The 16,966-nt window shown below is 50.2% G+C and overlaps 2 protein-coding genes across 4 annotated transcripts in view; both read left to right on the forward strand.

Annotated features, from left to right (window-relative positions):
* Window positions 1-38: 38 nt before the first annotated feature.
* On the forward strand, window positions 39-9,606 carry pawr (PRKC, apoptosis, WT1, regulator). The gene is made up of 7 exons (XM_088367602.1): window positions 39-208; window positions 330-778; window positions 7,234-7,365; window positions 7,735-7,772; window positions 8,598-8,697; window positions 9,031-9,135; window positions 9,217-9,606. Exons 2-7 carry the CDS (start codon window positions 431-433, stop codon window positions 9,301-9,303), a joined length of 810 nt encoding a protein of 269 aa, XP_088223728.1. The 5' UTR covers window positions 39-208; window positions 330-430; the 3' UTR covers window positions 9,304-9,606.
* A 2,834-nt stretch (window positions 9,607-12,440) lies between these two features.
* The window catches only part of syt1a (synaptotagmin Ia), a 37,597-nt gene continuing 33,071 nt past the window's right edge, over window positions 12,441-16,966 (forward strand). The window contains exons 1-3 of one of the 3 annotated variants that reach the window (XM_088367601.1): window positions 12,441-12,630; window positions 13,159-13,214; window positions 13,290-13,560. The gene's annotated coding sequence lies outside the window, so the exon portion shown is untranslated. The remainder of the gene's footprint in view (window positions 12,631-13,158; window positions 13,215-13,289; window positions 13,561-16,966) is intronic. The other 2 variants (XM_088367598.1, XM_088367599.1) reach the window with 2 other exon arrangements.

Below are 16,966 nucleotides of genomic sequence, written 5' to 3' on the forward strand. Positions count from 1 at the left end.
TTTCCCAAGCGCACTTCGGCTCCACTCGGGAATCATCGGTCATTTCCGGACTCGGGCCGCCGCTCCGGAGGGCAGAGGGAGCTGCGGCGGCTCCAACAGCGCCACTAAGTCACTTACAGCAGTCAGCCGAGGCGAGCACTCGTCAGGCACACCTGGTCGGAAGATCCGGTGTGCGACTTTGAGGAAGTCAACAACCTGACACCTGCAGGTGAGTCGCCAGCGAGGTCGTCTAAATATTTGCAAAAAGTTCACTTTCATTACTTTTTAATGCGTTTACAACTCAAATAAGGCTTTTTTTTCTTCCTTCCTTCCGCTCTGCATGCCACCAGCTCTCGGGATACTCGCTCGAGGAATGCGGCGACTAGTTTAGGGGAGTAGAAAGTTGTCAAAACTTGTTGAAAGTGACGAAGACGAGCCAGTAAAAGCTAGCATGGCAACCGGCGGCTTCAAGTCGAGCGCCCCTACCGACTTCCTGGAGGAGTGGAAGGCGAAACGGGAGAAGATGAGAGCCAAAATGCTCGGGGACATTGCAGCCGCCTCCGGGGCTGGCAGCAGTAGCGGAGGTGGCGGCGGCTCCTCGGGCATCCCGAAGGGCGACTCGCCGGATGGTTGCACGTCGGACGGCGGCGAGCGGGACGGGGAAAGCCCGTCGCCTGGGAAGAGCAAGGAGAAGAAAAGCAGCGGGCCCAGCGCCAGGAAGGGCAAAGGGCAGATCGAGAAGCGGAAGCTGAGGGAGAAGAGGAGGTCAACAGGTGTCGTCAGCATGCCGTCCAATGAGGTCAGTTGAACCGACATTTGGATGTCAAACACCTGACAAAATGACTCCCTTTGTTATATTATGTATTTATTATACAAAACTACCTGAATACAATGTTTTGAAAAGTGTATTTTCAATCAGCGGAGACACAAACGGTATTTTATTGACATGCCCAGTAAATACCTATGTCACAGTAATTGAAAACACATCTTTTAAAAAAATGTTTCTAAATCCCGATAAGGCATTTTTGTGCTGTATTGTTAAGTTTGGCATTGATTTTACTTTTCCTGGTAATATTTGCGAGCTCTTGCGTAGACGTGTTCCTTGCCAGCGTTTGTGTTGTGGCTCCATAAATAATTGTGGCCAGAAGGAGCTGTTGTTCCCCCCCCCACCAAATTCCTGCCATACATGTGTCCGCGCTAATCTGTTACCGTTGTTTGGAGGAATGAAAGCAGCCCGCAGATGTTGGCCAAGGAGGGAGAAGGAAGAAAAAAATAGGAAAAGCACCAAAAATAAATTCAGGGAATACTTTTATGATAACGATTTTTTAACATTTACAAAAACATACAATTATAAAGGCAAAATTATGTTGTATATCTAAAAACGCTGCTTTTAAGCTCCAGCTTTGACGAGGCTTCACCGTATTTTATGGCCAAAATGTGAAGTCTTGCGTAATTGCTTCTGTTGGAAAGTATCTGTTGAGTCTGGCAAAACCCGCCTTATCGGTTGACTCCTTATCTTATGTCATCAGGACACCAATAGTGAAAGTTGTCAAGTTGACATAGTGTAGGTACCCGCCTTTACCTTGTAAAAAAAAAAAAAGAAAAAAATCTTCTACATAGTTTCCTTGCTGCGTGTGACGTTTGTATGAATTGTAATTGGGGCCAAAGAATGCGTTAATTAGCGTGCAGAAGGGTGTGTTGCTGTTAACGCCTTGTTAGCATCTTGCTAAAACTTGCAGCTAATATTGCTCAAAACATTTATTTTACAGGATGCTCTCGGTCACCATTTTGTGTGTCTGTGTGTGTGTGTGGAGTGTCAACAAGGTGCTGAGTCACACTCCCAAAAATGTCCGCTTCTCGTTTTCACCTTTGAGTAACCTCCGCCAAGGCTTTCACCAGGAAGCAAGCGCGTCATCGCATTTAAAACTTGAATCAGCTTTTTTTGCGGGGACGTAACATGAAGTGCCGGAAGGAATACCAGCCAACCCGCGAATCGGTCAGACCCGACGAGGCGGGCGTCAAATCAACTCCCCGTGTCCTCGTCTCACCCGACTCGGCTCATTTGCATATTGATGACCTCATTCGGCGCTTTTCTCCGCCTCCGTGTGGTTATCAGGGAACATTGTGTCCAGGTTGGGGAGGGGGTCGGGGGGGCACGCGGTGAGGAAGCGGGAAGGCTTGTGGGACATTCCTTTCCTGGTTTTGCCAGTCAGCTCCAATCAGGCGGCTCGTAATCATCAGGCCTTTGGGAGCCGCTTGCACTTGGCAAGTGGAATTATGTTGACATTCCACACTTTTTTTTTTTTTCCTTCCATTGACCTTCCTGCACAAACATTAGCCTTACCGGTGACTTGCTTTTAATCTTTTCAAGGAATGACTTCAGCATTTGAAGCTCGCCATTAGGTCCCAAATTTGCATGGCGCTCGGAGGTGCAGCGTGACGGAAGCCGATGTGTGCGTGACGCGCACACAAAAGCTCTGTTGCTGTTCACTCAGTCGACTAACGACATTTGGGCCACCGGCACCAGCACCGGGACTTCTCTGCCTTGTGTAATATTGAATTGACTCGTTTTAAGAAAAAAAATGCCCTTAAATGCCTGTTATGGGCTGTTGTGCTTGTGACGATGCCTCTAGTGGACGTGCTGTGCATTGCGTTTTTCATAAGCGGCCTCCCATCGCGCGGCGCGGGATTCCATCGTCCACCTGCGCTCGAACAAGACTCATTTGATCTTCATTCAGCCAAGGAGGGAGCGAGGCGCCGTTAATCGGGCCCGGCTGCCTCATTTGTATGCAAAGCTCCCTTCCCCGAGTGATGCTTCAAAGACGAGATAAAAAGCGCTCCGCCGGAAGGAAGCGAGCGAGCGAGGGAAAGTGCGCAATCATCCGCTCCGAACACCGTGTGACAGGCGGCGCCCGGTATGGCGGGACGCCCGTGTTCGTTCCTCGTCAGCTGTCATTTGACAACGAGGCGCGCTTCGCATTGATACGATTCGGTCTCCGTTTCTCCAAATCCCGATACGAGTCCAATTTGGATTCAAAGCGATACGATTGCCCCCAATTAAGATCCGAGAGCCCAATTACGACACGACTGGATAAAGGGGCTCGACGTCTGAAGTGCCGCCATTATTTTTTGTTTTGTTTTTCTCTCCCGAGCGTGTCCAAATGTTTTTCAAGCAGCCTCGGCGGTTGTGGCGCGCGCTACAATTCAGGATTGTCTTCTTAAGCCGGGCTTTGGCCTTTCCGCTGCCGCCCGAGCGCACATTCCTTCCCTCCGTGGGCTTTGTCTTCCTCCCACACAGCCTGATGAGTGCTTGGGCTTCTTCCAAGGATGTCCATTACAGGACAAAACTCTCGCTCGCTCGCTCACTTTCTCTCTCGCTCTCAATCCCAAGCTTTTCTTTGCGACCGACGTGCAGGCCGCCCTGGGGGGGGGGGTCGCCGACGTCGACTTTTTCTTCTGAAGCAGACGATTATTCCGTAGCCGGCCTTCTCATGAATAACAAACGCGGTTGACCCTCGCATCTTCAGGTTCACATTCTTTCAGCGGCAAACGAGATGGAAAAGAGCCACACAGGTGGCCACTTGAAGAGCGTGCGTGATGTGTTAGCATTTTAGCATAGTTAGCATGCCACACAAAAGAGATTTGGAAAATTCCACTTCACTCAAAATCGGGCAGCCCGTCCAGAAAAGGAATCCAAAATAAAGCGGAAAAGGGAAAGTGTGCGGAGGAAACGTGCTAAGCTGCGGGCCTCGCCATCCAAACAAACGGGAGCGTTTCATTTTTATTTTTTTTTTATTTTGTTTTCCACACAGCTGCTCAAGAGCTTCCAAGAAAGCGAGAATAAAATTGATAATAATAACTTTTCGATGTTTACACCGCAGCCTTAATCTCGGTGCGTCGGTTTGGCCCCGCCTCCTGCTCGTTGCGCATCAAACATGTTTTACCAGATCGCCTGTGACCTATTGTTCTCCCTGCTACGCTTTGGCACGGGTTAGCGGCTGAGTCACAACATTCCCATCGTGAAGGGAGAAGGAAATGGAGTCGCCGCTTCTCCCCGTCCCCGTGTGGGATCAGCACGGCCGACGGTGGCTGTCACTAAGCGAGATTCCGAGAAGGCCGCTGAGTCGGCATCTGCGTGTAAACAGGAAGTGCGGCGTTACGCTCGATTGCCTTCCTCTTTCGGGAAAAAGCTGAAAGAATGTCGGGAGCTCGACGACAAGCGCCGCCTTCTCGCGCAACTTCCCACTTTGGAACTGGAATGGTTCATTTCAGATGAAATTGTTGCTTGCGGACTTTCCGCTAGCAACCCAGGCTAATTCCAAGCTAGCGTGGTTGTTTGTTGACGCGAGCAGCTGTGAATGATCGACTCGGCCGGGGGTCAAAGTGCGTCTCCATGCCATCGTTTGATACCCCCCCCCCCCACAGGCCTCCAGTTAATTGGCTTTTTATGAACCTAATGAGCTTGTTTGAAACGGGCACAGCGGATTGATGCGTTAAGCAGCACTTATTCAATTTCCGGGCATGGAATCAAAGAGCTTATTTCACATCTGGCCTAATGTGAGCTAATTGTTTGTTAGCGCTGGAGTGCAGCAGACACGCAGGAAATGAAATGAAGCAGTCAAAAGAGGCCGCCGGTGACATCTGTGCTCCGTTTGTCTCGCCGTGTTTCTTCATTTCCACCTTGATTGGCTCATTTGTTGCTTTGCCAGTATCGCCGTCGCCATTTTGGATTGAACACCCCCCCTTTTACCTGTTTTGCGTCTCAAGCCAAGTGTCAGCATCTGCCGCTCCCGCGGGGGGGCCGTTGGATTAAATCTCGCCGGCCGGGATCAACTGGCACTTCATCGGCATTCCTCTCATATTGAAAATGGGATGGCCTCCGCACGAGGATTACCTTTCCCTCCAGCGAGCCTCTCTGCGCTTCTCCTTCCACGTACGGATGATATACGTTCACTGCCGCTTCCAGGGAAAGCAGATTTATTTTCCATCCGCACATTTTTCAGGGGGTGATGGTGCATTCCTGGTCTGGAGGGGCCACTTTGCTCTTGTTTGATCAGAATAATAACGCCGCATTGGCTTTTTGGCTAGCGTGCTCAAAGCGGCCACGTAGTCACCGGTGATCAACATGACACGGCCTCGAGCAAAGGCGGCCCCGAGCGAGCGAGCGAGCGCCCGACCGGTCGGGCGGCTAGCTGTTCGTTGTAACGCACGTCACGACCTGTTTCTGCTTTCCTCCATTTCAGCGCTACGCTAAACGTAGCCAATGCTCTTCCCTCGTCGTTGCAGACTCTCTCGGAGAGTGCCAAATTTAGCACGCCAGCTCCCGTTCATGCAAGAGACTAATGAGTCACGTGACAGCAGCCAAGGAAAATGGCTGACTGGCTCCAATGTGGACATTGTCTCATTTTTTTGCTGCCATTTCATTTCTCATCAATGATTGATTCAACTGTGAATGAGCAAAAAGTCAACCTTCCATCTCCTGTTTGAAAGTTCTAAATTAGCTTCTTAAAATAGATGAAACTTGTTGGTTATTGCCTAACAGCGCCACCAGGTGGCCTGAGGCCGCCAGTGCTGCCTTGAGGGCCCGTTTTGTTTTCTCAACAGCTGTCTTCCCAATCCCCGTAATCAGTCGCTGGCCCGGCGGGTGTCTTCATAATCGTCGCCAAGCGGCGCAACCTCTCGGCAGGGGGGGCGCTTTTGCAACGCGAACGCTCAAAACCATCCGGAGGTGATTCATCTTTTTTTAACGCTGTCGAGGCAGCCGACATTTCTGGCTTTTTTGCTCGTCAAATCTCTTTCTTCCTCGCTCGGCGGATTCCGAGACGACAATCACGCGAGAGAGAGAGTTGCCGGCGAAATGTTCCGAGCTTGCCCCCGCAACGTTTTGCAATGTTTGGGGCCAAAGAGAAGGAAGGTCAGCGACAGCGCAAGTTAAATACGTTTGACTCCAGGCCGAGGTGACACAAACACGTTCGGACGGGAGAGTCCAAGGCCGCTCGCTGGGGGGGGGGGGGGGTCCTGGCTTAGCCGCCAGATGTTGCCACTTTTGTCTGCTGCTACCACTTCATCATCTCATTTCTTTGCATGACATTCCGCGGCTTTTCAAATCCTTCCTCGCCCCGAAAGCAAACCGGTTCAGCGACTTCTCATCCACTCCAAATGTTTTGAGAATATCCGCTTCGGGCTGACAGCTAGGGAAAAAAAAAAAAAAAAAAAGACCTCGGAGCAGAAAGGAAGACGTGAAAACAAGATTGGAGGTCAGACAAAACACAGGAGCACTTCCTGTCAAGCCCACGGGCCTCCGGACCCGCTCGGGCAGCTCTGCGCTCCCAAAACAAAGACGTGAAAACCATCCCGATCCGCTTTCTCTTTGCCTGAATTGGGCTTACCGCACGCGGAGCGGATCAAACGCTAACATTCCAACCGCTGGCTGATAAATGGACGGGATGTCGGCGCTCCAAAACAAAAGCCAGACGCTTATGTAACAACGAGATTGGCTTTATCCAAAGCAGATGTGGTGCCACGCGATGCCGTCTTAAAATCGCCCGTTCTGGTCCAAAGCACATGTCGCACACTTGCCGACGGCTGTTTTTATTTACAGCCCGTGAAAAACAACAAGATTTTTTTTTTTTGCCGAAGCTTTGAAGAATCCTGCTGCTTGTCGTAAACAGGAAGCTGTCGGGGGGTCCTGGATCGTGTCACCCCGCATCTTCTGTCTGCCGTCCATCTCGAGCCGCACGTGATGACATCACTGACCAAAAGATCCCTTTTATGGTTGCGAGGCGTTTTGGAGGCGCCGCCTGGTCCAAAGTCAACTTTGAGACCCAACTGAGAAGTTCAGAGGCTGTGAGAGCCAGAAGGAGCTCGGAGACGTCCCCGAGGAGACGTGATAAAGCATTTGGCAGGAAAGGCCTCGCAAATGACTTCATTGGCCAGAAAGCTATTTTTAGCAGCCGTTAGTGCAGCGGGAAAGCGGAAATTTTTCTTTGAATTTGAAAGCATTTAACACAAATCAAACAATTAGTTTATTCTCAGAAGCGTCCAATCTTTTCCATCCGACTCCATTCCAAAGTGGTATTCTGGTGATCTCAAAGGTTTGGAAAGTGGACGGAGCTCCCCGCTGCTTCTCACTTCCGGTGTCTTAAGAGGATTAGAAGCGCAGGTTATCTCGGGCCGCCGCTTTGCTTCGGCGCTCTGCTGAGTTCTCCTCATGGCTCCCGTGTCCTCATTCTTCTTCTATCTTCTTTCCGCCAGAGCTTGGATGAGCTGGACGACGACGACGGCGCCGATAAAGACGAGCGGGAGGAGGAGGAGGAGCAGCTGGTCCTGGCCAACACCTTCCAGAACGAGGCCATGACGGCAGACCCGGCCAGCGGCCTTTCGCCGGTAAGTCAGCAAATATGAAATGGCTTCTGACGAGAGGAGCTCATACTTAAGCGACCCTTCATCGATCAGCGGAAATGGCCGGCTGGCGTGACGCGCCGCTGCGCCGGAGGCACATCAAGAAGTCATCGGTGCCACTTTGAGCTAGCGCTGAGATTTGTCTCCGGGTTTCTATTTATTTGTCGTCATGCGACGCAGCCGTCACCCCGAGAATGAGGAATGAAGCGTCCGCCGCGCTGATGGACACTCATCACTTTTGAGCCCGTCTTGATGACTTGCTTGTCCCTCGTTGTTCCCGTTCAGGAACTGTTTTTGCAAATGGTGTTAGCCTCACAAAAGCTGCTTCAGCTCATGTTTTGTTTCTAATTTCAGGAGAACCTGGCAAGATCTGTGAATAGCCGCACCAAAAGGTAAGAGTTTTTTTGTTTTTTTCTTCTTTGTCGATTTCTTTTTTTTTACCCGATGGCCGCTTTGAGAATCAGTTGACATGGCGCCATCTGGAACACCCCCCCCCCACCCCCACCCTCTCACCGGGAGCGCCGGGAGCAATTGATGTGCTTGGAAAGGTTTGGGCTGGACAAATGCGCCAGTTCACTGGAGTCCAGATTGCTTTGACATTTGATGAAATGACAGAGTGAACAGCAGCAGCAGCAAGAATTGCAAGGCCGAGACAGAAACGAGCGTGGGCAAATTGACGTCGGGCAATATAGTAATCAGCCAAATTGCATAAATAAATCCATAGTAATTAGTCAAATGTCAACATGAAAAGTCAGACGTCAACGTTCGCTTAATGCTAACGAACAATGCAAAAAGGCATGGACAGGAGCATTTGTCTCTATTATACTGCCCCCTGGAGGCCAAGGTGTGCACACTAGAAGGAGTTGCACAATGAATGGAAGCAAAAATATCTCTGTTTCACTGTGGAAATAGATCCACTTTGAGCGGCTGCTCTTGTTTGCAGTATTGTTGACTTTGGAGGCAATGGTCATAAAATGAACCTTCCGCCCCTCTCGCTCGGCCGTCCCGATATGCCAAGGATTGCTTCATGGCAAAGCTCTTGGACAAAGGCGATAACACTCGCCTCATTGAACGCCCCCCCCCCGCCCCTCACCTGTTCCTTTCACCACTTTGTGATTCACACCTTTCATGAAAGGAATGGCATTCAAGCAGCAGGTGCGCTCACCCTATTGTGTGTGTGTGTGTGTGTCTGTGTGCGTACGTGTGTGTGGGCACAGCTGCAGCAGCATGGACGAGGAGAGCCGGCATCGCCACGGCCACCACGTCAGAGACACCACGCCGGCAAGTCTGGAGAAACGGCTGGAGGAGCTGGAGCAGGTAGGACACTGGGAGGCGGGACGGTGCACCAACATTGAGTGTCTGGAACCGCACACACACACACAAGGATGACGATGATGACATTTTCTCGATGGTTCGAGTGTCTTTTGATCAAGCTTGGCTCAGGTCGGGGTGGCACTTCTCCAAACGAGCGGCGCATTGAACCCCTATGGGTGCTTCAAAGCCCAGACTTGCTTTTATGTCTCCATATCTATATGGTGGTTATGTTCTTGGTTGCCATGGAAGCGGATTAGCACTCATCTGCAGTGGGGAGGACAAATTGCTATTGTGAATGAGCAAAGCCTTTTCTTTTTTTTTTTTTTTTTTTTCCAGGAACTGGCCCACGAGCGGCAGGAGAGGAGCAGGCTGCTGAAGGCCCAGCAGGACAAAGACGACCTGATTGACAAGCTCAAAGAGGAGATGGACCTGCTTTACCGGGTGAGTCCCGCTCTCATTGGCCGCCTAAACGGGTTCACGGCTTCGATTCAAGTGGGAAATGTCACCGTGTTGTCCCGGCAGGACCTGGACGACATTGAAGATGAGAACGAGCAGCTGAAGCAGGAGAACAAAACTCTGCTGAAGGTGGTGGGTCAGCTGACCAGGTAGAAGCTGCCACCTTTCCTCCACCCCATGCGTATTTAATGTAAATCATCTTGTATATAAGGAGCATTCAGATGGACACATAAGGAATGTGCTTTAAAAAAAAGCCGTATCACTTTTTACGCTTTGGAGGAAGAAATAAAATGAAGCGAGGGGCTTTGAACGCATCGTCCAAGGGAACGAGCTCGCCGATTCTTTGTCTTTTGTAATGCTTTAGATTTTTTTTGTAAGAAGGGTTTAGCATTGCAGTATGCGTATACGTGTACAGAAGATGCAGTCGTTTAATAAAACTTTGATTATCTCCCCTCAGTCGCCTCGCTTGTGTTCATTACGTCTAATTGGATGTGATGATAGCGCCGCGCGCGCGCGCTCGCTCGCTAATGCAAGGCGGCGGCCGGGTTGCGGCGACGCACACACAAACACTCAGAGGTGAGACGAGTCCGCCTGCCAATCATCCGATTTGAAAGCGCCATCATGTAATCTCTGGTAATGACAAAATGGCGACGTGATGCAATTTCCCATGCAGCAGTCTTTGGAGCAGATCGCTGGAAAAGCTTCCAGGGCAAAACCCCAAAAGCAGCGAGCGGCGATGTCTTGCGATAGGCCGCCTTTATCTTGTCACAGAGCAAGGTCGGCCATATTTCCTCCCGCGACCAATCTCCTCAATCTGGAGCCAATCGGAGGTCAAACGAGCAGATTAGAAGGCGCTCGGAGCGTCTACTCGCTCTTCTCCTGTTTTTGGGTGGCCGCCGTTTTCCGCTTCATCCTTTTGAGAAATGGAGAGCCAAATGTTCGCGTTAGAATTGACACTGAATCAGACGGAAAGCTTCTTAGCGGCTCGACACGCTCGAGCGGCCGGACGCTCCGGCGGGATTTGAGTCATTGCCTCCTTTTGATGTCTTCCCCGCGTTTCCACAGCAACGGCGTACCCCGATCGATACGTTTTTGACACGCACGCGAGCGTTTGTCATCCGGGCCCGGGTTTTGGTACCGCTGATAAAAGGGCCAGAGTTGAAAGAGAGCTCGGAATAATCCATCCACAATGAAAATAAAGTGGGAATGATCCCAAAAAGATGAATCACACGACTAAATAGAAACACCACCACTCCAAATAATCCAGCGAGTCAAGAAAGTGGCGAGGAATGAAATTGCCTCCGGTAAGTGTGACTTTTTTTCTTCTGGTGCCCCCTCGCCACCACTAACTTGTGGCTTTTGTTTTTCCACAGAAGAGCATAAACACGGCGGCGCCGGCGGATGACTCACAAAGTCCGAGCCGAGCGGGGAGCTTCGGCCGTGAAGGTCACTCCGCCGTTGCCATGACGCCACAGCCATCTTCCTCCTCCTCCCGCCGCCGTCGTCGTGCCCAGTCAGCATGCCGCCGCGTCAACACACGGCGGGCCCAGACGGGCAACCATCTGTCTGCTGCTCTTAGGCTACTACGCAAAATGGCCGACGAGACGTGCGCAAGCGGCGTCACGTGGAGGTCACCCGCCCCAAATCGTCCACACAGGCGAAAACAATGGTGCAGTAGAAATACACAGTCAATTGAATAATTCATTCCAAATTTAGAAATCATTTTTCAAAAAGAACATTTGCACCTTAAAAAATAACAAACTCCAACGCAGCCGCATCTTTTCTGCCTGGTGGTGCGAGTGTCATTAAGACATGAAAGCGTGAGGTGGTCTCGTCAAGCCTATTTTTCTCCTGGTGGCTCTGCATAATGCCCCCCCCCCCCCCCCCTCCATTAGTGGCGGCATAACGAGCATAGATGGACGCGTAATGACACTCGCGCTCTCGCTCCTCCCAACTTATTTGGCAGCGGCAGCGGGTGGATGAAGGAAATAAGATTGCACTTTTGCAATTTTTTTCCCATTATGATTTTTATGAGGATAGTGGAACAAAAATATTCACTTTAAATGGGATGAAATAGCTTCGGCTATTTAAATGTGGCCGCTTTTGTTTGGTGGTGGCGCACGTGGTCATCACCGCAGCGCCTAATTAGTAGCCAAAAATTCTTTCTCTGCCATCATAACATTAGGTACATGTGGGTCGGCGACCTGGAGCCGCACGGCGTGTTACCGCGCTCGCCTCCAGCTGCACTCTGCGTGTCACGTGACCCCGCCCGACTAAAAATAAACCCTACATCAGGAGGCTGAGTGAAGGTGATGCGCCTTGCGTGGCACACAAAAAGATGGAAGGATTCGGCCTTGAGAGGCTTTCAGAGTGACTGTGGTGCTCAGCTAATTGACTCCTGAAAAATGGGAATGTTAAAAAAATGCATTAAAAAAAAAAAGATGCAACAATAATCCTCCAGAATTCTGTGCTGATTAAATAAAACAAACCGCCAGGTCGCTATCTCCTCTGTGTGACCTTGTTGGGAGCATCCCGTCATGTTCTGCCCCGAGGCTTCTTGTTGGCACCGTGACGATACATCACCTCAAGGCCGCTCGTTGGGCGATATCAGATTTCTGTGACGATATGTCACCATCCGATCCGAGCTTTTAGTTGGCCCAAAGCCAAGCTAGGAGGTGTCGTTATTTTTATGTTGGCTTCATTGACACACTGCTTCCTCATGTAGTCGTTAAAAACATTTTTTTTTCCTGCCCTCTAGAACGCAGCTCACGGCCCCCCGGTGGTCCGGGGCCCTTAGTTTGTCTAACTGCCCGTGTTGACACCACAGACCAGATAGCATCGCCGCTTGCTTGTTCAGTCAGAAAATGTGCTCATGATCTCCTCGACTCTTTTTTTGGTCTGACAATAGGAGCCATTAACTGGTGCAGTTGGGGGGATTAGGAAAAAAAAAAAGAAATATATGCTGTCATTTCTATTTGTGCGCAAATGTGAGCAGTGGCAGCGTTAATTGGATTTATTTAGAGGGGGAATTGCATTGTATTTCTGCTATTGTTGAAGTGACATGAAGAAGGCTTGGGAAATGAGGTGAAGTGCTCATTTGCATTCGCAGAAAAGTCTTCTATGCTATGGCGTTGGGCGAGAGAAGAGGCAACAGTAATTTCCCACGAAATTTCTGTACATGACATTGTTCTATTTTTATTTTTTGAAATATCCTATGCAAAATACAAAATGCGCGGTTATGTTGTTTGTCCATGACTTGCCGTACAAGCGTTGGTGCGCATGCGCACCAAGCGTCCAATTTCCGATGTGAACATTCCAAAATGGCGGACGTACGAGTGTAGTACAGTACAGCGTGGACTCAATTAACGTCTTTTGCTATTTTGTTGACGTTTTAAGTTCATATATTATAAATAATAATCAACGTAGATATGCCTTTTGATCCTTGTTTACACTCCTTTCGCCGTGGAACTTTGTTCAAAGGTAAGTTACGCTAATCAAGTTTGCCTGATGCCCTCATGATTGATTGCCTTATTATTTTTCCAAATGTAATTAAAGTGTCATTGGGCTTGATGTCACGGTGATGATGGCTTCATTTTTTCAAATCGTTTTTCCTATACCATGAAATATAACAAATGCCGAATGTTTTTTTTTTTTTTACGTATAGGCTGTCATGGTCACTTTTTGTGCGGGCTCGTCTCTTGCTAACCTTTGCGTCAAGCCGAGTGCAAAACTGCCGTCCGAGCACATTGTTATGACTGCAAATGTTGTGTTGCTATAAATAGTCGATTGATTATTTCACTGTGGCTACAGAGCTGCCTGACCTTTCGGAGCGCTGTGACATTTTTTTTTCATACAGTCGTTAGCTGTCACAAGCCATCATTGTACGTTGTACAATAGTTGTAAAATGTTGAATATTGTGTATACTGTATTATGTAATTGATGTCGCTTCTTCATCTGGCCAGTACAGTGTAAGTCTCCTAACACGATTTTGATTGACATTTTTTTTAGTGTGGTTGCCATTTTGCAGCTTTACAGCTCACCATGGTGATGCAACGACCTTGCAGGTGGTTTTTCTGTTGCTTCTCTGGAGAAATGAGCCTGGGCCTCTCAGACATGTTCTTACAAGTCCTCTATGACAGGTGAGGGAGGGGTCAGGGGACTCTCACATCCTCCTCCTGCAACCAATCACGGCTGAGCGCTCGCTGCCACGGGATGCTGGAGGGATTCCGAGGAACCGTTCCCCGAGTGTCGTCATCATCGTCGCCGGCGACAGATCATCATCCAAGCTCCGCCTCCGAATCGCCCACCCTTCCTCTCTCGCTCGTGTCCCATCTCCGCGCATTGCTGCCTCTCCAACTCCAGATGCCTCCGCCTCCCCGCAAGGAAGGTGCGCTCACCGCCATCTGTCAGGTAAGAGCAGCGACCACTCCTTTTTTTTTCCCCCCCTCCCTCTGCGCAGGAACTCGCGGAAGGTTCCATCCCCATTGGCTTGTTTTCCCGACCGGTGTTGTTTTGTGTGCGTGCGGTCGTCTCTGGTTGCGAGGGGAAACCACGGTGTTGCTGTGTGGGTGGGTGGGTGGATGAATGGCGAGGGAGGGAGGAGGGGAAGGGCAGCTTTCATCTCCTCAATCCCATCAAATTGTCTTCTTGTCTTTTTTTTCGTGCTTTTCCCAGGAAATACTCTGTCGATTCTACTGTACTTTTTGCCCGCACGAGCGACTCGAGTGTAGTTTTCACTTTTGAAGGTGTCGTAGCGAGTCGTGGTCCTCCTGTGCCCAAGTCGGGTCGACGGCTATTACGCACAAAAGCGCGTGAACTTTGGCGTTTCAAAGTCCACTCGCTTAATGACTTCTCCCTGCCTCCCTCCCGGAACGCCCTCTTGCTCCTCTTGAGATGATGCAACATCTCGACGGGGAGCCGAGAGAAGATGAGGAGGAGGAGGGAGGGAGGAACGCTGTCCAGGTGCAGCTGTTTACCGCCAGCCTCGGGAATACATTAACCAGGAAGCTCCCCACTGGCCCAGCGTTACCAGGTGACGAACGCAAAAGAGCGTCCGGAGCCCGGCGCTGACCCCGCCCCTCCCCTCTCCCAGACTATGCCTGTGTTGACGTTCTTGGAGACGGGAGGGCGGCGACCGTGCAAAAAAAACCTTCCAGATATCCCAAATGTAAGATTTATTTGAGCAAAGCTGTCTGCCAGTCAAGCAGAAATGTCTCACTTGGCGAAATTAATGCACTTGGCTTGATTACATTGACAAGAATCAAATATTTGATATGGATGAAATTGTTCCATTTTCACCATTGGAAATTTAAGAGGAAAAAACTAGATGAGGTATTTATGTCTCTAAATGTCCACCCCCCCACGCAAGCCAGCGCTGTTGTTGAAATTCCCCGCTTCCCACATAAGTAGTGCCGCTGGCGCTTTCGTAGCAGCTGTCATTTGAGCATCTTCCTTAAGAGGAAATTGCTTGTGGCCCCAGCGCATTTCTTTAATATCCTGAGACGGCGTGTGTGTTTATTAGAAGATGAGCGATCGGCCTGCGCACCCATTCAAAAGCGTGAAAATATCACCCGTTCTGGAATATGGCTGTAGACGGCCGCTTCTGAAAGTCAACTCTGTTGTGATCGCACCAGCGTGCCGCCGGCCGCTCAAACTTGCCTCCGATGTGAACATCCTTGTTTGTCGCCATGGCAACCAAGTCTCCCGCCGGGCTGTGGGTTGTCATGCCAGCCACGCCGTGCCGCTGCCTCCCCGCCTCCCCGCCTCCCTTTTCTGTAGCCGGGTCGGGATTGTCCAGCTCGTTTTCTTTTTTGTTAGGGGCAGCCAGATGTGTTTTCATCCCAAACATGTCCACCCAGTTTGACGGCAAAACACTTATTAGCGCGGCGCTCGGGCTAATAAGGCGTAATCTGCTTGCGTTTGATATCAAGCATCTCGAGATTCACAGCTCGCGCCCGGCTCGGCCCGGCCCGGCCTTGGGCGCAACTCGCCATTTTCACGCCGCCTTATTTACTGTTGTGCTAAGGAGCCGGCGCGCTGATAAGCACGCAAAATTCAGCATCGCTTCTTATCTCCTAAATGAGCGTGTTACCTTGACGGCGCCAGGAAGAGATTGCGCTCCACTTTCTAATCAGCCTCGCGCCTGACTGCGACGCGGCGCCAACATCTTCAAACGTTGGCGGCGACGAGCCGGCCCGTCAATCACGTGCACCCCTCCCACACACGCATGATCTTGAAAAGAGAGACCAAAAAAAGGTTAGCGTCTCAAGATCTATCTTGTTGAAAAAGTCAGATTAAAGAATTCTTTTAAAAAATTAGGAGAAAAGGTTATTTTTTGTGTCCAAAAAAAAAAAAAGAAATTGTAGAGGAAAAAGTCACACTTATAGTTTTTTTTTATCAAGCAGCTCCCACAGTGCTGGCGTGATTTGTGTAGCCTGTTGAAGATTTTTGCTGATTGAAAAAGCGGGGCCAATCAGAGGCGGCCGCTGTCAATCAAGCGCGTCCCCGGAAGCCGACGCTAATTGCGTATGCAAATGAGGCGAGCCGAGTGACTTTGCATCGGCTCGGGGCTTTTGCTGATTGCCTGATAAGCGCCAATCTCCTTACGCCGTTTGCCGCCGTTGACGAGGAAATGGTAAATGGCCTTCAGTCATCCACATGGATTGATTAACTTGGGTGGTAAAAAAAAAACATGATGGCATCCGCCGCGTCCCGCCCCCTCTTCGACTCGCCACGTCGCAGGCAAACACGGCGACTCAGTCACCGCGGCATCTTCGACTTCGGGGGTCAGCTCGGAGCAAGCGGCTGTTTACACGCCTTCTTATCTTCTTCCTCTTCTCCGCGCTAGATTGACATGGCCAAGTCGAAAAGACGAGTGCCGCGTTGAGTGCACTTGGTTGTGGAGGGGAAGAAAAAAATAATAATACACTTGTCAGCATTCGTCATGACCATCAGTAGCGTCGAAGAAATTCTGGAGCTGCTCACTTTGCTGTTTGACTTCCGCTTTAAGTATCTTATGGCCTTTTTTGAAGCCACAAAGTGTGAATGCAAAAAATGTATTTTACTGTATACTTCCCGACTCCCTTGCACCAGCATCTCGCTTCAAATTGCCGACACCGATAAATCGAGTCAGCTCGGCCGTCGGGATGAAAAGCTAAAATCTGCCGTGCCATCAAAAATGTCAGCGTGCAGGGATTCATGACGCACGATCAAAAAAAAAAAAAAAAAAAGGCATCATCGCCGGTCTGGTGTCATCTCGGTGTTCATTTTATCTGACGTGTCGCGGTTGCTCGGCGGCAGAACAAAAGCTGCTGGCGCGCACAATGTTGAGTCAATTATGGAAACAATTAGAATGTAGCCATCAATTATCAATCGGCGAATAATAGGACGGCGCCGGCGTCATTCCAAACGGGCTCGCAAAGCCGCAGGCTAAAAACCCCGCGGCCCCCGGAAAAATGTCAACATTTCCATTTTCCGCCAGCGCGGCGGGCTGAATTTCAAGGGCGTGCATTTTCAAGTGCCCCCGCCCGCCCCCCACGGAGACGACCTTCACGCTATCACTCGCTTTCCCCACATCTTCACAGGCCAAAATGTGCACACATGAATCGGCACCTTTCAAATGCTGCATTTCCATGACAACTCTGTCTGCTGCAACAAACAAAAGCCAAATGCACACACTGTGGAATCGCTAAAAAACAAAACAAAAGCCTCCCGTCCCGGTTTCATCCGCCGTCAAGTGATTTTCCGGGGCCCGTTCCGCCCAATGTTCATTAGGCGTAAAAAGTGAAATGAAACGCGAGTCAGGTGCGACCGCTAT

Source organism: Syngnathus floridae, chromosome 22, assembly GCF_059516105.1.
Source record: "Syngnathus floridae isolate MCC-2025c chromosome 22, RoL_Sflo_1.0, whole genome shotgun sequence".
Lineage (NCBI taxonomy): Eukaryota > Metazoa > Chordata > Actinopteri > Syngnathiformes > Syngnathidae > Syngnathus > Syngnathus floridae.

Excerpts from the sequence above, each read along its gene's own strand:
- pawr (XM_088367602.1), top strand. The coding sequence starts at position 431 with ATGGCAACCGGCGGCTTCAAGTCGAGCGCCCCTACCGACTTCCTGGAG. Across the intron at positions 7,366-7,734 it reads CGGCCAGCGGCCTTTCGCCG|GAGAACCTGGCAAGATCTGT; the intron begins GTAAGTCAGCAA and ends TTCTAATTTCAG. Across the intron at positions 8,698-9,030 it reads GGCTGGAGGAGCTGGAGCAG|GAACTGGCCCACGAGCGGCA; the intron begins GTAGGACACTGG and ends TTTTTTTTCCAG.